This window comes from Nanorana parkeri, unplaced genomic scaffold (genome assembly GCF_000935625.1).
Source record: "Nanorana parkeri isolate BGI_ZX_2015 unplaced genomic scaffold, ASM93562v1 scaffold2330, whole genome shotgun sequence".
NCBI lineage: Eukaryota > Metazoa > Chordata > Amphibia > Anura > Dicroglossidae > Nanorana > Nanorana parkeri.
The window spans coordinates 85,831-111,973 of record NW_017308598.1 but is presented as its reverse complement, the minus strand read 5'-3'; the positions used below and the strand labels follow the sequence as shown (position 1 = coordinate 111,973).

General features: G+C 41.3%; 1 protein-coding gene across 2 annotated transcripts in view; it reads left to right on the top strand.

Annotated features, from left to right (window-relative positions):
* DDX46 (DEAD-box helicase 46) overlaps positions 1 to 26,143 on the top strand; it is a 121,275-nt gene that overhangs the window by 46,955 nt on the left and 48,177 nt on the right. For both annotated transcript variants that reach the window (XM_018573315.1, XM_018573316.1), the window contains 5 exons: positions 1,925 to 2,007; positions 3,638 to 3,802; positions 7,216 to 7,378; positions 19,625 to 19,818; positions 21,689 to 21,826. In XM_018573315.1, coding sequence (XP_018428817.1) covers positions 1,925 to 2,007; positions 3,638 to 3,802; positions 7,216 to 7,378; positions 19,625 to 19,818; positions 21,689 to 21,826 — 743 coding nt within the window. The remainder of the gene's footprint in view (positions 1 to 1,924; positions 2,008 to 3,637; positions 3,803 to 7,215; positions 7,379 to 19,624; positions 19,819 to 21,688; positions 21,827 to 26,143) is intronic.

Genomic DNA, 26,143 nt, shown 5'->3' with positions numbered 1-26,143 from the left:
ATCCGTGCAAGATATATAGAACTGGATTTCCAAGACTTCTCTCTTCTGAGGTAGGTTTATTCTGCCATTTTGTGAGGATGCAGTTTTGAAAAAGCAAAAACCTAATGATGGTAAGGCATTTCAAGGTTGGAGTTAATTATCATGTGATATATTTTTCCACATGGATACTCTTAGGAATATTAATATGGTATGAACTACAATGCCACGGTGTTTATTCTGCTCATAAATGCTGGATTCCATTATTTGTTTGAATGGGGCAAGCAGGATAAATAATCTCACACACAATTTTGTTGCTCCCAGCTGGGCATCCATGTTTAATATAATTGGGCTGTTCTTACCCATAACACAGTTTGATGGTCTGCATTTTGAATGACAACTGAAGGCAGGCAAAGGCAAAGCAACTTTGCTGAACCATGCATTTGCTTACTGGTTCAGGTATTTGAATTATGGTATGTTAAAAAAAGTCATATAATTTCACTGGTTAATGCATTTTGTCAAGTGCGGTGAACTACCCTTTCTGAGCCATTGTCTCTTAAGGCCCATTCACACCTGTGCATCTCAGTTGCACTGCACTGTGCAATTAACACACACTATCCCACAAATTCAAATGAATGACGGCTGCTGCGCTCTTAACACCTGGTGGTTATGTTGTACGATAACGTGCATTAATCGCACAGTACCGTGCAATCAGCGCAACACATAGTTGTGAACAGGTCCTTATCCAGGACTGCTACTGTTATTTCAAGCATTTCAAGATCTGTTCTTGTTGTTCAAAATGCAAGAGCTTTAAAATGTAAGTTTTCAATATTTGAATTTTGCACGCTCCCCCATCCCAAGCAGAAAAGTCCATGCCCGCCCAGACACTGCAGCTGAAGAACATTGTGCTCTGTGTGAAAGCCGCTGTCTTTCTACAGTGGCCTGACGCATCCCCTACCTTATCTTTAACGCTCAACATTGCTGAATGTAGATAAACCACTGATTCTACCCACAGCACGTTTTTACCCACCACAGGTGGCCATTAGTTATGATGAAGTATTGAAAATGAAAAAGAAACAACATTTTTGTTTTAAAGCACCATGGCTTTTAGTGTCAATTTTCTTAGACTAAAATTGGGCCTTTCAGTACACAAGAAAAGTGGACTGTAATGTATTATTTGGTCATTGTTTTGATCAGTTTTTGGGTGAATCCTGGCATGTTCATGGACTCATTAGCTTATCTAAACTCATTGAGGGGAGATGCCTCTCAGTTCCAGGGTTATGGCACTATCCATTGTAATGTCGGCTACATGGTTGTTCCTATATTCCAGGAGAAAATTTCAGCAGGTGAAAGATGTGGCAAGGCGGTAGAGCCAAATTGTAGGAAAATATGAGGTGATTGCACTTACCTATATTCACCTGAGCATGCAGTCTTGGATGGGCTGACCCTGAATTATTAAGGACATTCATTTACATCTGAATAGACTGCCATCTATCTTTGTAAATTGTGCAATTAGTTCCATAGGGCAACCAGTGGGCAAAGTGCGTTTGCTAAATCTGGGACACATATTTTGGGCTTCTGCCTTCCACACATGCGCTGTAATCTCTAATATGTTCTTTCCTAGGTGACTGCTGTCATAAATTGCCTAACGTGGCTCCAGGCTCCACCTCAGTCTTAGTTTTATGATGTGTGCTTGGAGAGGGCTGAATTATGCAGGTCCTCGTAGCCATGAGATGGTACGCAAGAGTAGGCACAACTTACATCCAGTTATGAGGGCCTTATATACAATCATATGAGATTTTCCTAGCAAAGTGAAGTTTGTTATGCTAGGTTTAAACATTTTATTTGACTAATTTATTTTGAAACATATTTTCACAGTCACTTTATTAACATAGATCGTTTTAAACAATCCTTCACTTATCTTTCTTTGTGATTTTCCAATGTACAGGTCGAGTAACCAATTTCCGACGGGCTACTTATATTGTTCTTGATGAAGCAGACCGTATGTTTGACATGGGCTTTGAACCACAGGTAAACAGCAAGACATGACAAAATGGCATTGTCACGATGTATTGGCTCATCCTAACCATATCAGTCTATGATTTCTTCAAACACAGTTTGACACCAAAAGTTTAAAATAGATATTTTGTTAGGAAAACTAGTACCTGATTTTAAGACAAAATTTAAGTTAATTAATTCTGCTTTTGGTATTTACACAGCAATCGTTTTCTCTCATTTTTTGAAATAAAATGTCTTTTATATTGACCAGCAGTGTGATACACATACTGTAGACCAGGGTTACAGGAAAGGCATGCAAGATCCAGTTAGAATTGTATTCATAGATGTTTTGACTACCAGTGTAAATAAAAATGTGTGTGGTCACCTAAAGATGCCTGAAAACCAGTATAGAAGCCAGCTTATCCCTAAACCACTATAAAACAACTGAGATTAGTTGCTAGTGGGCATAATAATTCTGGATTCCCAAAGACCAGTCATATTTTTACTCTGCAAGACTTACAGTGAGGAAAATAATTGTTTGATCCCCTGCAAATTTTGTAAGTTTGCCCACTTACAAGGAAATTAAAGGTCTATAATTTTTATCATAGGTGTATTTTAAATGATAGAGACAGAGTATCAACCAAAAATCCAGAAAAAGCACATGATACAAATGTTATAAATTGAGCTGCACTTCAGTGAGTAAAATAAGTATTTGATCCCCTACCAACCAACAATAGTTCTGGCTCCCACAGACTGGATATGTGCTAAACAGATTAGTCCTGTCAATTTAAGAAGGTGCTCCTAGCGACAACTCGTTATGTATATAAAAGACACCTGCCCACAGAATCTCTTTCATCCATTCAAACCTCACCACCAAGGGCAAGACCAAAGAGGTGTCAAAGGACGTTAGGGACAAGATTGTAGACCTGCAAAAGGCTGCAATGGGCTACAAGACTATCAACAAGAACCTTGGTGAGAAGGAAACAACTGTTGGAGTGATTATTTGCAAATGGAAGGAATACAAAATAACCATCAATCGCTCTCAGTCTGGAGCTCCATGCAGGATTTCGCCTCATGGGGTAAGGATGATCATGAGAAAAGTGAGGTATCAGCCCAGAACTACACGGGAAGAGCTTGTGAACGATCTCAAGGCAGTTGGGACCACAGTCACCAAACAAACCATTGGTAACACAATACACCGCCATGGATTGAGATCCTGCAACGCCCGCAAGGTCCCCCTTCTCAAGAAGGCACATGTACAGGCCGATCTGAAGTTTTCCAATGAAAATCTAAATGATTCAGAGAAGGATTGGCAGAAAGTTCTGTTTTTGGCATTAACTCGACTCGCCGTGTTTGGAGGAAGAAAAATGATGACTATGACCCTACTAATACCATACCTACAGTGAAGCACGGAGGTGGAAATATAATGCTCTTTGGCTGTTTCGCTAAAGGTACAGGCCGACTTTGCCGCATTGAGGGGCCTACGGACGGGGTCATGTATTGTAAAATCGTTCATGCTTTTTTTTTTTTTTTTTGATTAAATGGTGTTTTTATTTACTTGGAATTCCACTTCAAAGGATAAGATTTTAAATCTTTAAGAGTATCCACCTTATTTGCTTTCGATTCTGTAATGCATTATTTGGCTACACTTTGATTTTTTCAGGTTATGAGAATCATTGACAATATTCGACCAGATCGTCAAACTGTTATGTTCTCTGCTACGTTTCCAAGGGCTATGGAAGCTTTAGCAAGGAGAATACTGAGCAAGCCAATAGAGGTCCAAGTTGGAGGAAGAAGCGTGGTGTGTTCTGATGTTGAACAGCATGTGGTATGTACTTTATAAAAGCTTTTTTATAGAGGAATCAATATATAGGCTAGTAGAATATGTAAATGTTTACTTACATAAAGGTATAGATAGAACAAAAGTTGCATTTATTTACTTGAACATCTGTCCTACTAAGATCTGTACGTGCTGCTGCATCTTCACAGTGGTGAACAAGAGCAGCGGGGAAGCAAAAGGAAGGAAAATAAAATATACTTTGGGGCTGGCTTTAAAATTAACATTTTTTTTGCCCTATGTAAGAAAAACACTCACTTTATCAATGTTCATGACCTATATTATATACTAATATAATATACTTATATACTAACTTCTTATATTACTAATGTGGCTCCACTTTGTGGCCTAGTACAAGTGATAAAGGACCATCCATGATGCTGACAGTACCCAATAAAGGACTGTCACTTTCTGCCCCAAATGCCTCATACATGCAGGGATTTGAATATGCCCTACACAAAATGACAGTGGGCTTGTGTAGTTAATGTTTTCTCATCTCGGTTCTGCCTGCCTCCATTTTTTAAGGGCTGATTTCACATTATGCACGTCAGCAGAGTGCATTGGAAATTGGCATCATTCATCACACTACTCAGTCACCACACCAATCACTGTACAGTATATTAAGAAAATGCACTCGTCACATCTCATACCGTATTTTAGAGCTCCCAGCAGTGGATCAACAGGCTGTCACTTGTCAAAAGTATGGCACAGAATAGTAGTATCTGCATGCTCCTAGAATATAGTTTGCATGTATTGCATTTGTAACTATTGGAATGGTGAAAGAGCTCTTACTCCAGAGTTCATTGGAGTACACTGCACTGCTTTCTCCTCTACTGTGAGTATAGGAGGTTTGGACACTATGCAATACAAAACGGACCAGCTTCCTCTAGTGGCCATACCAGTAGAGCTCAGTTTAGCTTAGTGCCTTGAAGATGTAAGATGCCTTTTCCTGTGCTACTGGATTTTAACTAGTTTTCAGATGATTCTTCTTTTAGTTTGCTGCTGAAAGTTTCCTGCATAGTTTCCCCAACAGCCTACAAATGCAGAGCTTTCATGTATCAACCAAATTCATTACTCAACCGAAGTCATATCTCAGTGTTTGCTAATGATACGAAAATTGGGAGGGTAGTAGACACAGACTTAGACATTATAACATTACAGGAGGACCTGGAGAAAATCGGGGAGTGGGCAGATGAAGTTCAATGTCGATAAATGTAAGGTAATGCACCTTGGAGCTAAAAATAGGCAAATGGACTACACACTTATGGGTATGCAACTAGGGAAGTCGGAAACGGAGAAGGATTTGGGGGGTCATTATAGACCGCAGATTGAAGAACAGCTCGCAGTGCCAGGCCGCTGTAAACAAAGCTAGCAGAGTCCTGTCTTGCATTAAGAAGGGGATGTATTGCAGAGACAAGTCCATAATTTTGCCTCTTTATAGATCACTGGTTCGGCCACATCTGGAGTATGCGGTCCAGTTTTGGTCACCAATACTCAGAAAGGATGTCCTTGAGCTGGAAAAAGTCCAGAAGAGGGCAACCAAACTCATTAAGGGGTTCGAGGATCTGAACTATGAAACAAGGTTGTTAAAATTAAATATGTTCTCGTTGGAGGTTAGGAGATTAAGGGGGGACATGATTTTTATGTACAAACTATTCAAGGATGACAGCAACCTCAGTAACAAACTGTTTACGGTCAGCTCTGTAACAAAGACCAGAGGGCACAAGCTAAAATTGGAGGAAAAAAAAATTCACCACACAGGGTGCAAGGGGTTCTTCACAGTTAAAGCGGTTAAGGTCTGGAACTCGCTGCCACAGGAAGTGATTTCAGCTAAGAATGTGGAATCATTCAAGAGACTCCTGGACGAGTTCCTGGGAGACCAGAACATTAAGGGGTACAGGTATAGCTAAGAGAAAAATCACACATGGACGCACACAGCTCATAAATGCATACACACAATAGGTTGGACTTGATGGACTTATGTCTTTATTCAACCTCAAATACTATGTAACTACTGTGACAGCTCTTTGTCACAGGAGTTGTTATTCCAGGAACAGTGTTAACTATTAGACTGACTGCATTGAGAGTGTCATGCCAGATCACAAAATTGAGGAATTCATCCCCAGTGGTTTTCACAAACCTTTTTTTGACTTTACTCCTGCTTTGTAAATGTACTCCTATGCCTATAAAAGTCCACATATAGTGGGCTACTAGCCACTATATGCTGACAGTGCAGAGCCACACTGCAGCCTGGAAGTATCCCAACAATATTGTCTGGATCCACCTGGCTGCCTAATTGGCAGCTGGCTATGCCTCTCTACAGCCAAATCCAGCTGTGCCCTGCCCCCCCCCCCTTCTTTCCTTTTGATGAGTGTTGGAGGAACAGACAGGGTAGAGGGGAATCCTTGCAGGGAGCAGTGACTGATAGTCACCATTCTCTGCTGGGCGGAGACCGTGAGCTGAGCGTTTAATGGTTACAGTATATTTGAGAGCTGAGTGATAAAGAGCTGGCGTGTGACAGCTGCAGTGTCCCACGCCAGCTCGAAGTATTGTGAAGAGTATATTTTACTCTTCCAATATTTCTCCTTTAATTTGTTGCTCATACTTGCCCCTTTTTGTTCTCTGTTGAGTTTTCTTGCCTGTTCCTTTTTTGGACTGCTTTTGAGCATAGCACAGCTAGAATAAGATGTGCTGTGTACTACATTGAACACTAGAATAGTCAGGATTTTTACTTACCCTAAATTTCTTTTCTCCAGTACTTGGAGGGAAGGGAGCTGTGTCCCCCCAATTGTTTGGCTATATTATCATTCAGCTGTAGTCATGGTCCAGTTTTTTTGAGAGGGGTGTTTCTTTTCTATTTACTGCTTGCAACAACTGTGCTCTAGAGCAAGAACAGGGGTATAGCCATTACAGGGTGTTGCTACATCTATTTTACATAGGGGGTTCATTTATAAAAATTCAGTTGGATGGATGCCATTTGCCCAGCACTTTAGGGCCCCTAGATGGCACTGAGTATAGGGGCACTAGTGCCATGTGAACAGCAGCCAGGTGGAACTTTTATAAATGAACCCCATAGTGTTCAAAACTTCAGTAGGCAGTATATGCACATATGGAATAAGAATAGCTGTCTCCTATAATTAACTACTGGTCAAAATAATTTTATGGGGAGTGAAAAAATCCTGCTTTGTGTTGGATTGTTGCCTAACATCTAACTGCATGTTATTGTCTGTGGATATTTATAAAAAAAATTATATGGCGCTAGCATCTAATGTTTTACATAAAATGACATTGTTAACCTGTGTTTCCCAGTGTGTGCTTTCCCAGTCTGCTGTTGACAAAAAAAGCATTCTACAATTTTTTTTATTTTTTTTAGGTAATTAGTAGTATATCCTCTTTTTTATTAGATTGTAATAGAGGAAGACAAGAAGTTTCTGAAATTACTGGAGCTTTTGGGGCATTACCAGGAAAAAGGATCTGTCATTATTTTTGTTGATAAACAGGAACATGCAGATGGATTACTGAAAGACTTAATGAGAGCATCATATCCCTGCCTATCACTTCATGGAGGTAATGTACAATTTGTTTTCAATTATTCATCTTTAAAATACCATTAAGATTTCATATCTTAGTCACTGAAATATATCTGAATGGAAGACGCATGAGCATAGATGCATAACCTTGATATTGTAGGGAAATTATTAGAATTTCTGCACAGTAGTCACTCTAGTCAGAAATAATTCCTTATTGTCCCACAGTCACCATAGTCACCTACTCAGACCTACCCTGAAAATTTCAGAAAAAAAGCATAAATCTGGTTGGCGGCTGTAGTACAATAAAGATAGTTCTTTGTATGGATACTTCTTGGCTCCTATATGTTCATTTGTTCTAAACTAAAACTATTCACAACTCTCCACTTTGTTAAATATATCCTTTGCTACCTCTACTAATGTCAATATTTCTCTGTTGTTCATTGAAGGACACAGCAGGGATCTTGAGTCTCTAAAGACAGGGTTATAGCGCCACCTTCAGAAGTAGGACACTAGGCAATAGACAAAAGTACAGCCTAGGGGGGTGGCCCCTGATGGTGGTCAAACCCCCTAACAGCTAGAAGCAGCCCTGAAGATAAAAAAAGGTGCCATCCCTGCGAGCACTCCTCCCGAACAGGAGTGCTGTCTGCCTGGAAGGGCACTGTGACAAAGCAACAAGTCTCTTGGTCCCGTACCCCTCTTCCCCCAGCCCCCCACCCCACCCCAAAATGGAGGAAAACTCACAGGCTGCCATTAAGTTGAGGATAGAGGTGTCGAGGCCGACCCCACACGTAGCTTAGTATCTGCATGCGCTTGATGGCTGAGCAGGGGGGTATTACAAGGATCTATATTATCCAGCCTGTTACCCTTGATTAAAGTCTTGAAGACAGAATAAAAAAGGAAAAATTATTCCCTGCCAAAAAAGGGGAACCAGGATCCCAGCAGGGAGATCAAGCCTTTAATCATTGACACTAGGAGAAATACTGAGCTGCTTCTAGCTGTTATCTGGTTTGGTCACCATGAGGGGCCACCCCTAGGCTGTACTTTTTTGTTTTAGTTTTTTTTGTGCCTAGTGTCTTACTCTTGAAGGTGGCACTATATTCCTGTCATCAGAGATTCAAGATCTCCGCTGTGTCCTTCGATGAAAGCAGAGAAAAGGATTTCATGGGTAGTACAAAAATCCTGTTTTTATTACTACTGGAATACGCAAGTAATATACATACCATTAAGCCCCTCCAGCGAGTCACATTTTCTCTATTTTGAAGACATACTGCAGTGACCTGCATTTTACTGCACCGGTTAATTGCAAGTCACCACAAGGAGACATGGAAAACAGTTGTTTATTATGTGTCCCATTCACACCACAATGTGCAGTGATAACATGTAAACATGCTGCCCTTTATCGTAGCAATAGATGTCACAGCAGGTCGCCACACAGCAGCACAACACATCACACTGCTGTGCGGGGACCTTTATTGGAGTGTACACTCTACATAAAGTTAAAAAAAAGAAAAACATTTAAACCGTGATAGCTTTGGCAGTGTGCGATACAAAGCATACTGCCAGAGCTGCCACAACGCACTAGCTAGTGAATACCAGCCCATACAGTCACTTCTAGAATCTTCCCAATCTGACACTTGTGTCAAATGCCTGTTGTCCCCCCCCCCCTTTTTTTTATCTGCAGTTAGTAGTGTATCACTGCATCTCTCTTACAGAGCCACTGCACTGTCAATAAACATATCACTGTATTTGTGATGGGAGCTTCAAAGACATACTTAGTGATGTAGTGCCTGGGGGGGGGAGAAAATGGTAGCACGAAGAGACAGGCATCCGACACACTCCGAAGTGACAGATTGGGAAGAGAGGAAAATATAATGCATGCCTTTCTTAAAAAAAGAAGTAAATAAAAAATAAACGTAAAAAGCTCTCTTAAGGTAGAAAGTTAGATCAGTTTGTCAATTTTTCTTTTTTTATTGGTTCACCATGGCTCAATAAAAACACAGCATTGTACATTTTTGTTATTGTTTAATGTGAGTTTGTCACAATCCTGGGCATATTAAATCCAGCATATGATTAAAATATGCATAAAGGGTTACCTCCTGTAAAAAAAACTGAGGGGAATTTATCAAAACTGGAGCAGACAAAATCTAGAGCAGCTGTGCATGGAAACCAATCCGTTTCTCTCTCTTCAGTTTGTTCAGTTAAGCTTTGAAAATGAACCGGGAAAGCTGATTGGTTGCCATGCACAGCTGCTCCAGTTTTTGTCTGCTCCAGTTTTGATAAATTCTGCACAGTGTGTTTTAGTATTGTGCAGCTGAAGTCAATACTGCCCCTCCCAGCTCCCTTGTTTGTCAGTAAGGCTGCCGGTAACATTAAGGAACACTAGAGATGTTCAGTAGGTTGGTGGGAGCTTTTATTTTACTGAAAAGGTTAAGATTTACTGTCTGGATCTACTGATCTATTTGACATGCAGTTTTTATAGAGGGTATCTCTATTTTATGCAGTACTTAATGTTGGATAAAGAGCAGATCACATTTTTGAGCAATTTATGTAAAAAAATTCTACGGGTTTAACAACTTGATTTGCTTTAGAAGATGAAAACTTTGGAATGGTTGTACTTACCCATTATTCAAGCATATTTAAAGCCCAAACCTTTTTCTTTTTCATCCATTGGGGAACACAGGAAATCTTTTGGGTTATAATTCCACCTACAGGAGAAATGGACAAAAAAAAAAACCACAACTGTTAGCCACACAGGATAACCTTGCCCACAACCAGTGTACCTCTATTTTTTGCTAGCGTAAAGAGTGGACATACATCAGCCATAAGGGAGGAACCAGAAATCTCGCCACAGCAAGATGGGTAGTTTGGATGCTTTGCTGGGCAAAACTTCACATTCCCCCCTTGTTAAAGTAGAACTGTGGGGACAAAGTTTAATAATAATAGTTTAATAACCCTTGCAGTGGAACTACCCCCGCACTGCAAGGGTTAAAGTGACATTAAACCCTCAGATTTTTTAACATAAACCAATACTGTAATGTGTGCCTTACTCAAATCCATGGTTGTTTCCCTTCTCTTCCTTTTAAATCTGTATCTCTCCTCATGCTTGGGGAGAACTTCCCTTTGCAGCTGAGTGCCTCTTCCTGTAGTGCTGGCTCAGGTTGTGAACCTTCAGACAGACGCCATGTATCCATTTCAGAGACAAGGCAGTCTGCTGCAAAACAGAAGTTCTGCCCAGCATGAGAAGAGATACGGATTTAAAAGGAAGAGAAGGGAAACAACCATGGATTACAGTAAGGCACACATTACAGTATTGTTTTATGTTAAAAAATCTGAGGGTTTAATGTCACTTTAACTGCTAGTTTTTGTGTAGGTGCTTTAAAAAAAAAAAAAAAGGTTACTCACCGTAACTGCTGAGCCGGCTCCCTGCTTCTGCAGTCACTGAAGCCTGTCTCCTCCTCCACTGCACAGATTAAATGTTCCTCAGCGTCCTGCACTCATTTAGAACATGATGACACAAGGATCCTTAGACAGATGCACCGGACGGGAAGAGAGGCTCAAATGATTGGGTGAGTTGTTTTTTTTGTTTTTTTTGAGCCTAGACACAATCAGTTGGAAGTGCTGGGCGTAGCCCCACTGCAAGGGTTAATAAAAAATGTTGTTTGGAGTTCTTTAAATTATTGACAGGCAGACTATCTGCAACAGTGGAGTGGTCCCTATATACGGAGGTGTTATAGGACCAGCGCCACATGTGGGAAACACTGGATATGGACCTCCTGGCCTCCGGGTTCAAAAATAAACTAGACTGGTTTGTCTCCACGTAAAGGGAAGCTTTAGCATAGTCAATGGATGCACTGGTGGCTCAATGGAATCGTTGTACCCTGATCTATGCCTTTCCTTCCATGAAACGCCTTCTTTGTCTTCTTAGCTGGATTGAGATGGAGGTGATCCTCATAACTCTAGTTTGTCTAAGGCAGATGTAATACACCAACCTTGTTAGACTGCTGGCAGACAATCCGCCGACTATTACAGATCTGTCCAATATCTAAAATACCAATTTACCATCCTACTTCATAGTTGCCGGAATTAACGGCATGAGTGTTGAAGCCCAGGTTTTTAAAAGACAATGCCATCTCTGATTCGTATATTGCCTAAACCTAAGAAGGCCAATTCTCCTTACTTTCCAACAGCTGGATCTGGATGAGCATTTGGCTCTGAGCTTTATGAAAATCTCCAGGTTTCTATATTTTATGAAGACTCTGAACGCCCACTCAAAAATTTTTTAGAGAGAGTCTCCCTTGTACCTCCCCCTGTTTGTGCTCTTGTCACTATGTGTGATCTTTATCTGATTATATCTGCATTTCACAAACTGCTGTTTTGAACCCATTAGAGGCATTTCTCTCTCTATTCTCACCCACAAGGTGAGTGTCTGTCTTAACTGGATGTCTTTATACTGCGCTAAACTCTTTACTGAATAGGGACATGGTGGTATTGACCCAAGGAAACTTCCCTCTGTTGTCTCGATGTGGTTAAAGCTATGAGAGTCGCTGCTTCTTTTGGGAAGTCTGATTCCTAATTTGTTTTCCCAGATGTAACCTTTAAGGGTGCACTGGCTTGTCTTTCCAGGTGGATCAGGCAGAACATCATCAAAGTTTATGGTCTAGGGGCGTGGCCAGCAGCCCCATGTAGTCAGACGTGTGATCATGGTGCTCTCGATATTGATCCTGAATATTACCCGCTGGGCTTACCTGGATCTCCTTCCTTACCGGCTGACTGCCTAGGTATTGTAGACACCCGCGAGCTGCTTTCTGAGCCGCGGGACTCCCATCTTGCTCCGGCGCAATGTCTAAAAAGAAAGACGGCAAAAGGCCTTGACCCAAGATGGCGGCAGCGGCTCGTACCATGCGCTCCCCACCCCCAGCAAGCAATCGGGAGACAGGAGCATTTCGCCCGACACCCCAGCCAGGGCACGCCAATTCTCCTAATCGGCGGATCGCGCCTCCTGCAGTGACCTGGGGGCCTGACCCTCCACATTTGTCTGCCTCGGATTCGGACGGTCCGGACAAAACCGCAGTGACTGAGTACTATTTCTAAGGCCCCCAAAGCACCTAAGGCCAAATCAGTTGAACCTACCATTTCAGATGCCTTTTCGGCTGTGCAGCTCTGTAACTCCGCGCTGACCTCTCTCACAGATCAGGTGCAGGGGATGAGAGCAGATATCTCCTTTATGCGCCATGATCTGCAGAAGATGCGGGACCGCACGTCTGCTCTGGAAGGCAGGGTTAATGGCCTGGAAGACTCTACGTACCCATTGCTGGCTGACGTCAAAACAGCATTGCACGATATTTCTGCACATACCCTGAAAATGGATGATGTTGAAAACCGGCGGCGCCGCAATAACGTCCGTGTGGTCGGCATACCAGAGCGTACTGAAGGGGACAATGCTACTGATTTTGTTGAATGTGTGAGGTCTTTGGGAAGACATACCTGTCCCCACTCATAGAGAGCTCATAGAGTTCCCTCTCTTTACCACCTGGAAATCCTCCTAGGCCTTTACTGATCCGGCTTCTCAATTATCGTGACAAGGAACGCATAATACGAAAGGCGTGCAACCTGGGGGAAATCTCTCTGGCCGGCTCTAGGGTCATGCTGTTTCCTGACTTCTCCCAAGAGGTTCAAAATTCCTGAATGTTAAGAAGCGTCTCCAGCATCTTCGCCTGTCATACTCCATGATCTACCCTGCGAGGCTTCAAGTGATTGCTGATGGAGAAACACCTGAGTACTCAGCTTTGCTCCCGGAGTGTGTTTTTCCTCTTCTCTACCGTATACCACCCAACTCAGTTGCAAATATGAGAAGAACTCACCCCCCTCTGTGTTTTTGGCACTGTCGCACTGGAAGGCGTCCCTATTGTTTTTTTGTTTTGGGATGCCCATAGTGACATGGACTGTTGCCACCTTTCCCCAAAGGTTTCCCTGCGTGGACGGTGTTACCATTGTTGTTTACTGTTCAAGTTCTACTGAATAGCTTTTTTCCAAATGTTTTTTTCCTTTTTTTGTTTTGTTTTTAGTGTTCTTGACGCTCTATCAACATGTTCTACTGTGTCTAGCCACATTCTCGTGAGACCTTCGTGGACGGGTCTTGTTATACATTCCTAATGTTAGTCTCATATGTCATGCATTGCCTATGTCTGACACTTGTCTCCTGGAATGTGAGGGGTCTGGGAGATGTTGCGAAGAGGCGCTCTGTCCTTGATTGTATTCTTTGTGTTAACCCCTCTCTTATCTGTCAACAGGAGACACATCTGACTAGGGACACCTCTGGTGCCCTGAGCAGACGCTTTTGCCAAACTGTATCACTCCTGCTACTCTTCTTACACTAGAGGAGTCTCAATTCTCATTCATAAAAATTTGCCATTCTCCTATACACAGATAAAGGTAGATGAAGCGGGACGCTATGTATTTCTTCACTGTCGCATTTTAGAGTTAACCTGTCTTATTGCATCTATTTATATCCCACCGCCATTCTCCAATGCTGTGCTTAAAGACTTAGCTCGCTTGGCGGATAAACTGCCGATTCCTGTTCTAGTGGTGGGGGACTTTAATGGTGTTTTGAATGCCTCTATGGATAGATTCCCCCACAATTTAGCTATGGACCATGCACCCGTTACTCCTCTCAGCAAGCTCTGTACGGCACAGGGGCTTGTGGATTTGTGGCACTTGACCTATCCCACGGATTTGCAATACACCTGCCATTCTAAGCCCCATAACTCCCTCTCACAGATAGATCTTGCCATGGGCACATCTGAAATGATTCCGTATGTCAACTTAGTTGAAATCCACCCAAGATGTCTCTCGGATCACTCCATGTTATCCGTTCAAATACACCTGGGCATACGTTGGTCCACACTTCCTTGGCGCTTACACCCATTTTGGTTGACCTTATTTAAGGACCACCCAGCATTGGAGAGTGACGTTCGATTTTTCCTGTCTGTGAACACTCCCTCCACACCTGTGGGTGTGGTCTGGGATACATTGAAAGCTTATCTTAGGGGTATCTTCCTTAAAAATTTTAGTTCCATCAAGTCTAAGACTAGATGGGAATTGTCGCAGGCCCGTCAGCGAGTGGCTGATTGTTACCGGGCATATGTGATCGCTCCCACTGCACATGCTTAGAATGACGGGTTGGCAGCACAGGGCTCTCTCAATACCCTACTGGAGGATCAATCCCAAAATATTTGTTTTTCACCAAGCGGGTCTTTTGCGTGGCGGAGGATGCGGCAGGCAAACTTCAGGCTCAGATAGCTAGGGCTCAGCAGCCTTCGAGCTACATCGGGGCCTTCTCTGACTCTGCGGGGGTTACCCACTCGAGCCAGAGAATGGTGTCCAATATCTTCTGTGACTTCTATGCTTCGTTGTATGAAACGAGGGCTAGCTATTCTGACCCCAAACTTTTGTCTAGGGATGTCCCGATGCCACTTTTTTAAGATCAAGTACAAATACAAGTACTTTCCCGCAGGTACTTGCCGATACCAATTACCGATACTACTGGTCCTCCCCTGTTAGTAGTCATCGGGATCCCCCAGCTTTATTATTCATAGAATATATCACACGCCTGAATTTTTGTTCCGCTTAGGGCTGACTCCAACTGACCCAAATGTGGCTTCCAACATGGTTCTCTGATACACCTACTCTGGAGATGCCCTAAGCTTGTCCGGTACTGGGATAAGATTATCAATACTCTTAACCTTGTATTTGCATCCATTTTACCCAATTCACCATTGGTGTGCATTCTTGACGATACCGACCTCGCTTATCACACAGTTTTGGCCCTTAAACGTGCCCTATTTACTGCAACCAGGTTGGTGGTCCGTAAATGGATCTCCTCTTCCCACCTACTTTAACCAGTTGACATCCGCGGTGTTAAACCCCCTTCCCATCCAGGCCATTTTTCAGTATTCAGCGCTGCTAATCTATGGCTCGTGGAACTTGACAGGATAGTTGCCTACGAACGCATCACTTTTCAACAAACGGTCACTTTGATCCAGTTTCACACCCTATGGGATAGATGGTTGATATACTGTGGTCATGACATTTCTGAGTAGATGGCTCACACACCTACATACTACTGTTATCTGCGGTTTGTTTTCTTTTTTTATATTTTGTATGTGAGAACCCCTGGATACATTGGGGAGTGTTAGATATTCCTTATGCGCTATGTATGCAGTATTTCTGTGAAGCTCTCACAGTAGCTGATATTCATTGTGCCTTTCAATTGGCTAGTGGTATGTTCTTGTCGAACTATGCTCTGTAATCATTTCTATTATTGTTTCTTCTCTATTTTCGTTAATTTTTGTTTATGCTTTCTGTATTTGTAACTATGCAAAAATGAATAAAAACCATCTGATTTAAAAAAAAGTTTATGGTCTAAAGCAGGGGTATGCAAACTCAGGACCTCCAGCTGTGGTGCAACTACAAATCCCATTAGGCATTGCAAGACTGGCAGCCACAAGCATGACTTTGTGAGCTAGATACATGATGGTTTTTTTTAATTACACAACAGCTGGAGGACCAGAGCTTGCCTACCACTGGTCTGAAGGATCGAGTTCCACCCTTACCTGTCAAGATGCACTCTACTAGATCTGTGGGGGCTTTTTGGTTTCAGCACCAAGCAGATTTTTCCAGATTTTCAAGGCTGCCATCTGATCTTCTGTTTTCACTTTTTAAGTTCTACCAGGCGGATGTTCAGGCCGCCTGTGATGCCAGCTTCGCTTGTACAGTCCTTCAGTTGACTCCTTGAGCTGAAGGCAGTCCCCAGTTTTTTGTTTTTTTTAAACTTATTGAGCCTAATAGCGTTTGTTGTATTGCCCCATAGACTGCTTTTGAACTTCCTAAAGGTTTAAAGCCCATTTCCACCTTTGCGGGGAATTTAAAAAACATATGCCAGCAATGTACACGGTGTGTAGATGATGCCGGCATATGCAGATCCTATAAACTTACTTTTTTTTTTAGTTGTCCTCTCAGTCTTTACACCGCTGTTTTGAAATGGCCGCCAGACTGCTGTGTACAGTGGAAACTACAATGTAGGCCGTGGAAAAACCCATTTTCCCACAGTGCTTTGCTTCCCTCGTGCATTCATTAATCATAATGGTACCACCCCCTTGAGCAGTGCAGAGTGACAAGGAGATGTATTTTTTTAACCTGTGACTACAGTTGGAGTATTGTAAGTGATTGCTAAAGGAATCGGTTATATTTTGTCTCCAGTAATCACTCGGAACAAAATATAACAGATTTCTTTAGCAATCGCAACAACCCTCCAACTGTAGTTACAGGTAAAAAAAACATATATATATCTCCCGGTCACTCTGCCATGTCCAGTGGACAATATGTATATAATGTGATTTACACCGATGTGCATATTGGTGATATCTCCCCCCCCCCGTTCAACTAAATCATTCAAAGTAATCCACCAGGTATTTATCAATCAAATGTGCCACAATAACAGGTGAATGTTAAATATACAAAAGCAATCCAAATATAAGATGGAAACTACAATATGCATCAGTGCCCCGGACAAAAATCTTCAATTAGGGATGCGCTGATACACCACGCACAGCCCTGGTGACACGCCCTGCAAATTTCTGCAGACCTTGCCCATTTCTGCAGACCCTGCACAATGAAGGGAATTGGTCAAAATCTGGTGCATGGTAACCAATCGGCCTCTGTTTCATTTTCAAATCTTAACTGAACGAACTGAAAAGAGAAGCTGGCAACTGCTCCAGATTCCACCTGCTCCAGTTTTGATAAATTAAAAACAGAACAGATAATTCCCCTCTATATAACAGTAATTAGTAAGAGGGGGGCACATGGAGGAACCTGGCCTGGCCCTGGAGATGGAGAGATTTGAGAGAGATAAGTCCAAACAGGAAGTCACTCGCTCTCCAATGCAATGCCAAGTCAATCTTGTTTATTGACTAGAAATACTGTAGCATTTTACAGCAACGTTTCAGAACCAGCACTGTTCCTTCTTCGTTTGCTTGAAGAAGGAACCGTGCTGGTTCTAAAACGTTGCTGTAAATTCTACACTATTTCTAGTCAATAAACAAGATTGACTTGGCATTGGAGTGCGAGTGACTTCCTGTTTGGACTTGTGTTTTGTGGAGACATCTGCTGTCACTGCCGCACCCTCCCTGTTTTACCTGGGCTTCCATCCGGTCAGGAGTGCGATGGGATACAGGTTTTTTCAAGATCTGAGAGAGAGAGACACCGAACGCAGTGACAGAGAAAGTCTAAAGACACAGCAAGTGCAGAAAATCTTCCTCACACACAGAGCTATGAGGAGATGTGATGACTCATAGGGATGAGTTCTCTCTGCTCTCTTAGTCTCCTCAGAGCTGAGTGTGTGCTGGTTCATGAGGAGGGGGGAGGGGTCAGCAGAGCAGAGAGGAATCAGCTGACTGCAGTTTACAGATGACAATCCAACCCTCAGTAGAGATGGATTGAAGATCCTCTGGAGGGAATTTTTAATTTCTAGGGCTCTGGCCTGTGAAAAAGTCCATTAAAAAAAGTATGAAAAACAGCACCGTGACTCCTGACAATGCACACACAGACATCGCCCCTGCACCTCTACATTACCACAAAAACTACAAATCACTTACAAAGGTGGAAATGGGCTTTAAGACTTCCTATGTTTCTCAATGGACGAGAAAGAAAGTTAGATTTTTGAACTTGCCATAAAATATTTTTCTTGGAGTCCATTGATAAAAACACAGGTCCCTTCTACTGATCTTGTTCTCAGAACTACTTTGCTACAAAAAGGCATGTTTTAAATACTTCCTGTGTCCCTCAGTGGACTTCATCAAAGGATTTTACGGTGAATACAACAACCCCTCCCTCCCCTTTTTTTTTTAGGGAGGTTTTCTCTAAATTTGTCCTAGAGACCTCAGGCACACCAGTTCTGTTAACTTTCTAGGAGGTCATTTCCATATCTTTGGAACTATTTCCTTTCCACTCCCTGTTGTGTCTACAGGACAGGAAATGAAGTGAATTCTCCCCAATGGGACAAAACCTTGAGGGATTTTCACCTTTTTCCTACCCTACGCTACCCTATATTTAAACAATAAAAAACCAAATTGTCATTAGATACAAATTTTATTAAAGTTATATGAAAGCCACACTGTCAAATTCTTTCCTCCCAATATTTACAAATTTGAAATGTAAATAATGAATCAACACTATTATCAAAATTGTGAAAAATATGTGAACGTTATAAATGGTAAATCAACACTTTTTTTTCCCTTCCATATACTGTATCAATCTTTATTGTGATCAATCAACATCATAATAAATGTCTAAAAATTAATTTTGTGAGTCTGTGTCCCAAATTTTTATGCTATCCTGTGCAGTTCAACGATAAGAGGTTGAACTGCATTCCACCATCATTCACAAGGGCATCTTCCACCACCGCTTTTCTGCCCTAAACTTCCTTTACCACCTCCTAGTGATCCCCACTCTTAAAACGCTGCTCACCTTATAGTTAGACCCCCTAAAAGAAGGTCTAACAACAGCAGGTCCCTCTTTGCCTTTTGGCTAGCTGGGATTATGCCTCCAAACACTGACCGCTCCTTCAATCAGGCTTTCAATTGGCTACGGCTAAGGCCCAGTTTTGGGGGCTGAAACATTTAAGTGTGTTTTCTGCTTTTATGCATTTTTGCAAATAAAGTATTGGATGGACGGATCCCCTTGGGAGTGCCGGTTTTTTACCTATTCAGTGAAGGTTCCAGCGGAATCTTTACCAGGCACCACGGTTCAAGCAGCGGGATTGGAGATGAGGGTAGAGCTGCTTCTGGTTTCTTAATTTCTTCAATCGGGTCACCTGTGCTCTCAATCAACTCATGCAAAGGTTAAAAGACACATCATAGTGCACTCAGTTGCCAGAGGATAAAAACTTTTTATTAAAATATACTCACATAAAACTTGAGTTCTCACAGTACAATAAATGGAGAGCCAGAAATCCACACAGATCCATTTCTCCCAGGATCTACAGGCCCTCATGACTCCATGCTCTCTTTAGATATATGTTTGGTCTTGGTATTACAAGCACGTGATTAAAAGTTCAAATTTTATTGGATCCATTCTTTGGCCTGGATTCTTCACTGTCAAAAACAAGGCACCAGTGGTAGCTCCCATATTTCTAGCATTGCTGTACACTATTATACCTGTGTGACTGCATTTGTGAACACATTTGATTCTCTTTGTTTTAACGATTATCTTTTGCCTCATCTTTCAGGAATTGATCAATATGACCGTGACAGCATAATCAATGACTTTAAAAATGGTGTATGCAAGCTACTGGTAGCCACATCTGTGGCAGCTCGAGGACTGGATGTGAAACAATTAATCTTAGTGATTAACTATTCATGCCCAAATCATTATGAGGATTATGTACACAGAGCGGGACGTACAGGACGAGCTGGCAATAAGGTCAGGAAATATAAATGTAACACATCTAAAGCATTTGTAGTGCAGGCCATACACTAAGTCACATTCTCAATCAGCGCTGGCAATGTTTTTTTCATTTCAAACATACCTCACATGAAGTTGCATTCTTTGGGAGTGATGGTAGCATGACTGATTGAAAGGGACTGAGTGTCTGCCACGGTTGTAGCCCTCCAAAGCATGTCTAATGGTGTTAAAGGTACAATTTCAGTCACATTTGAAAATAGTCTTAAACACAGTAAGGGGTTCATTATATAAGGATAGGCAGAACCATGCTATTCCTTATTTCTCCTTGCTTATAGTACAGATACAGTACAGCCTAACATACACCCATTAATTCCAAACTGCATACAGTTATTTCAGGCTAGTTGGCCATCATCAGTGCAGTGTACAGAAACCATGGCTTTTATAGAGTAGGGCTTATAGAAAAACAGAACAACTAGACAGGTTAGTGTGAGTTGGGCTAAAAGAAGTTTAAAAAAAAGCCCTCTACCTAAGTATTTGCAAGTCTCCCTTGCAAAACATAAGGGGTTCATTCCACGGTTGTAGGCGGAGTCATTCAAATGATTGCCCTATTCCCCGTGTCCATTCTGCACATCCAGAACCGCTGATTATAGTACAGATACAGACTAATATTAGAGCAATTTTTTTGCAAACTGCATGCAGCTTTTTCAGCTTAAATTCCTTTCATTTCAATTCCTCATCCCCACACTGAGTTTAGTAAAATTGCTGGGTTGAGTCTGATTCCTATATATTTTAAAATTAAATTGTGTAAAGGGTAATGGTCTTGCTGCGTGACTTTTTCTTGTTCACGGACAAATACTCCTGACATTTTTCTTCAAAATTTGGTTGTACAATTCAGAATTCATGGCAGCAAAGTAGACCCAAATCATGATACTGCCACAGCCATCAGAGATGGGATGATATTGGTTTGGCTTTTATTCAAGTATCCATAAATCATTCATCCAATATCCTTTTGACTAGAGGTGCACCAAAATGGAAATTGCAGAAACCGAAAAATAAAAAAAATTGTCAGGCCAAAACCGAAAATGTTTTTTATTTAAATTTTTTCAAATTTTTTTTTAAAAAAATTGTTATTTTTTTTATAAACTTTTTAATTTTTTATATATATTTTTATTCATTTATTAAATATTTTTATTTTTTACTTTACTTTTAGGGGCTTCGGGGAAATATTAATGGTCTAAACCCCTGATATTTCCCTTTTTAAAATAGAAAAAGAGATTGAGGACACAAAGTCCTCACTCTCTTTTTCTGCTGCCCCTGTTATCAATGAACAGGAATCCTCTGAGTGTTCCTGTTCATTGATAACATGAGGAAATTGTGTTTACTATAACCACAACTATGAATGAACAGGAGGTGATGTAGATCACTTCCCATTCATTCATAATTGAGGATATAGTCAACATGCTATGTCCTCAATTATGTGCAAACACTCAGCGATCGCTGAGTGTTTGCACTTGCTCTCCTCTCTGAGACGCTGTCACAGGAGGTTGAGTGAGCGGAGCAGGGAGGAGAGCTCAGCCTACGTGGCAGAGCTGGCTGTTTCCGCCCCCACACCGCCCTGCCGGACTGTGATAGGAGGCTGAGCTGTGTGGGAGGAGAGACGCCGGGCCGCTCACAGCGCTCTCCTCCCGCAGCGCTCATTCGTCTGTCACACTTTCTCTACTCCCCGCTGGGACAAAGAACAAACAAACTCCGGTCCAATTTAATAAACCTAAAAGTTAAAATTGGTTATTGGCTGAAACATTCCAGGTTTTAACTTATCAAAAATGTCAGTATGTTTTATAAATTGTTTCTTTACAGTGAATGTGTAACTACTGTCATTGTTTTCCAGGGCTATGCATTTACATTCATCACAGAAGATCAGGCTCGCTATGCAGGTGATATAATCAAGGCTTTGGAGCTTTGTGGAACTGCAGTTCCTCCTGAACTGGAAAAGCTTTGGTCAGAATTCAAAGAACAACAGAAAGCGGTATGTTTTTAATGTTGCATGTTCCAGTTATGTCTGGGTCTCACTGGTCTTGGGGAGGGGTTATAAACCCAGTATGTGTAACTGCACTAAGGCCAGATCCACACTGTTGCATTACTGCATGCATATTAACTATTTAGCCTGTCTGTCAGACCCCCAATTCATAGTCTGCCTCCAGCCAGTGCAGATTGGTGACACAGTTTTAACCCTTCTCCTTAGCTCCTAGAGGAGCTAGCTTAACCTGGCTATCAGTAGGGGGGGGAAAACGCTAAAGTATAAATGTCTTTTTTATTACTTTGGGCTGCTTTTGAGAGAACCTTAACTGCTACTAGTCTTAGAAAAGAACATTGTGTAAAGGCATGTAGTTTAGCCTGGAATCATTGAAGACATTCAACAAAGGTAAAGTGACTTGCTTTACCCAATAGTTAAGCAATGTTATGGCAGAGGACTAATATCTGAGAGATGAATTATAGTTCCTTTATTATAGTCTACAGAGCAAGTGGTATTGAAGCAAAAATAATTGGCTTACAGTTCTGAACCTTCCCCCGAGACTGTTGATTAGGGATGCACTGGTGCCGATACCAAGTATTTGGGCGAATACTCGTACTTGCCCAAATTCTCCCGTTGCTTATCCCGATGCCGGAACTTCTGGGATCGGGAAGCCGGCTGGCAAGTCATTACCGGTCCCCCGGCTTCCTGATTGGCCAGAAAGTCCGCTCCATGCCTCCTCGTCACCTAATCAGGAAGCCGTGCGGCGAAACATTACACACTGCCCAGTTTCCACAATGGGACTTCCGCTTTCGGTAGCGGTAGGTACGGAAAAAAAATATTGTTACTCGATACGGAAAAAACGGTATTGGTGCAACCCTACTGTTGGTGTGTGTTGGATTATACAAGGACAGTTTTATTTTTTTCAGTTTTAATTATTTATTTTTATTAGGTATTTTTCAGTACCTAAAAAATATATAGGTTACAACAGTCATTAGAAACTTTAGTTGAAACAACTAACAAAGTATATCGGAACAATGTTGACACATTAGGGGTATATAGTTGTAATATCGTAATTATATAAATGTAATAATTGTAATTAGGGGTATATGTGTTGTAAAAAGTACCCACTGCTCCATTCTTGCTTCTGTGATGGACTACAATCTCTATATAAATTGGTAAACTAAAAATGAAATTGTAGTCTAACACAGGAGCGAACTTGGAGCGGTGGCTACTTTACAACACACACAGGGACCATGGGGAACAAAAAGTAGTCACCCTTTAGAAGGAAGGACGGTGTTATCACAAATTCAAAGATGATTTGAGAATCTACAGCCAAGTGATACACAAATAATCTACATTTAAGTTAATAGTTAATGTGCTTTAATGCATTTTAAGATTTAACTCCTGAATTTAGTGTTACTTTAAGTGGTGGAGAGAGATCCTTTTTTTAGCTTTGGTTTTAGTGTCTTAAAGTGGACCTGTACCCATATCTTTAACCCTTTCGCTGCCAAGCCCTCGAACGTTTTTTTAACCTCAGCTGGCCACACCATTTTTGCAATTTTTTTCATTGTTTTGATTTTCTACCGCTGCGTTGCTAGCATTTGTAAAATACCCCCAAACCATATATTTCCTGAAACCACAGGCCCGATGGATTAAAAAGCTGGTGCTACTAATTTTGTAGGTCCTGCGATAATTGCGCAAATGTTTGTCAAATCTATATTAAACCGAAAAAAATACACAAATTGATAAAAGCAGACTAAAATCTGTATCCGTGCACAAAAAAAACAAAAACTTTTCAGGCTAAATCTAAAAGATAAAATTGTATTGAATTAATAAATAACTAATATTTGTACATTTTTAAATTGCGCCTTTTTGCGAAATGGCAAAAAAATGAAATAACTCTTTTAAAAAAAATGACTTGCGTTAAAAATCGTTTGTGTACTGTGATAAAATGATACAGGCATACATTTTATCGCATCACAGCACGTGGCAATGCGTCACAACGCTTTGCCACACCGCTAAATGTTGTTTTAAAAAGAAAAAAAAATCAAGCACTGCGATGTGTTCTAACAGCGCCCGCAGCGCATGTACATGGCATACACCACAATATGGGGCACACTGTTGCACGTGTATGTTATCTGTGTGTGGGGGAGGGGTGGTTGTTTATTTTTATTGTACTGTTTACTGTTGGGGGGACTTCGGGGAAATATTAGTAGTCTATTTATTCAGAAACTGGTGATAGTAAAATATTTACTATCCTCCAGTTATGTATGGGTAGAAGCCACTGTAGTGAGTACTACTACCCATTCAGAAACTCATGAATGAACAGGAAGTGATATAAAGCACAACATGTTTACAAACACTGGTATGATCTGCACACAGAAGATCGGTAAATATCACATATATTTACCGATCCTCTGCTCAGCAGCGCACACAGTCACTGTCATCTTTTCCTCGCTGCTCTCTCTCCTGCCGCTCGGCCATCCTGATCAGCGGCTACCTCTGCCTCCCTCCCCCTGCCGACCATTTCTACTCGGATCCCAGCTGCCTCAGCCCATACAGTCAGGGAAGAGCAGCGGGGATCTGAGGAGAAGCTTATAGCTGAAGGGAGAAAGCCACTGACGTAAGACTTACTGAGAATTACTGAGTTGGCCAGCTGGAAACAGTTGTGTTCCACCGTAAGCCTCAAATCGGTTGCAGCGAAAGGGTTAAAATAACAAACCACGTATGACGTATGTTTGTTCTACTGTAAAAACTGAGCAGCCTCGTGCAAACTTATTGTGGTATAGATGTGTGCTTAGAGATTGTAGGTTGAGTGTAGGGAATAAGAAGGAGGGGGATAGTTACTGGAACTTGGACCGAGCCATGTGGATCTGTATTGGTGACTGCTAGACATAAGCAAAATGTGCCAATTTTAGTGGTTGGGTAAATATCAGTTAGTTTGTGTGTGTGTGTGTGTGTGTGTGTGTGTGAGATCCAGGAAAACCTAATTTTTTAAAATTACAATTGAGAGAATCCTACAAAAGCAAATTCTTACATAAGCAGCATAGATGCCCGTTTTTTTTTACAGAGCTGCAAAAGTAATCCTACATTACATCACTTTACCCATTACCCCCTTGAAGACCAGGTGTTTAGACCCCCTTCCTGGCCAGGCCATTTTTCAGTATTCAGCGCTGCGGTACTTTGACATTTATTCCGTCATGCAACACTGTACTGAAATTAATTTTATACCATTTTTTTGGGACAGATGGAGCTTTCTTTTGGTGGTATTTAATCACCACTGGGATTTTTATTTTTTACTATATTAGGGAAACAATACTGAAAATTTTGAAAAAAAAACAGGGTTTTCCTTATATTATGTTAATGAAACAGTGCAAATAATCTTTCTTTATAACATTTAGGCCAAAATGTATTATGCTACATTTCTTTGGTAACAAAAATCCAAATAAGTGTAAATTAGAATGTGTTACAGTTATACAGTCTACAAAACAATGGCATAAATATTTGAAATGTAACAACCCCGCTGCCCTGACTGCCTATCACATTTCTTGAGGCCCTAAAATACCACAACAGTAGAAGCACCCAAAAATGACCCCATTTTGGAAAGTAGACACCCCAAGGTATTTGATAAGATGCATTGTGGGTGTTTTAAAGATGTCAATTTTTTGCACAAGTTTTTAGAAAATAAAAAAAAATTAAGTTCTTAAACACAAAAGTTGTCAGTAAGCTATTTCCTATACAAAGCACAGGCATAGCTATATTTATATCCTAAAACACATTCTGCTACTCCTTCCAATTAGGGAGATACCACACATGTGAAATTTTTTTACAGCCTAGCCACATAGAGGGGCCAAACATCCAAGGAGCACCATGAGGCTTTCAAGGGACATAAATCAATCATCTGATTCACTGGCTGCCTGTTACATTTTTGGAGGCCCTGTAGTGCAAGGACAAAGGAAACACCCACAAAATGACCCCATTTTGGAAAGTAGACACCCCAAGGTATTTAATAAGTGGCATGATGAGTGTTTTGAAGATTTCATTTTTTGCCACATGTTTTTTAAAAATGAAGAAAGAAAATGTAAATGTATTTTTTGTACACAAAGTTGTCAGTTAATAAGATATTTCTTATACACAGTATGGGCATACTCAGAATTACATCCCAAAACACATTCTGTTACTCCTCCCGAGTATGGAGAATACCACACATGTGAGACTTTTTTACAGCTAGCCGCATAGAGGGGCCAAACATCCAAAGAGCACCATGAGGCTTTCATGGGGCATAAATTAATCATTGATTCCCTGGCTGCCTGTTACATTTTTGGAGGC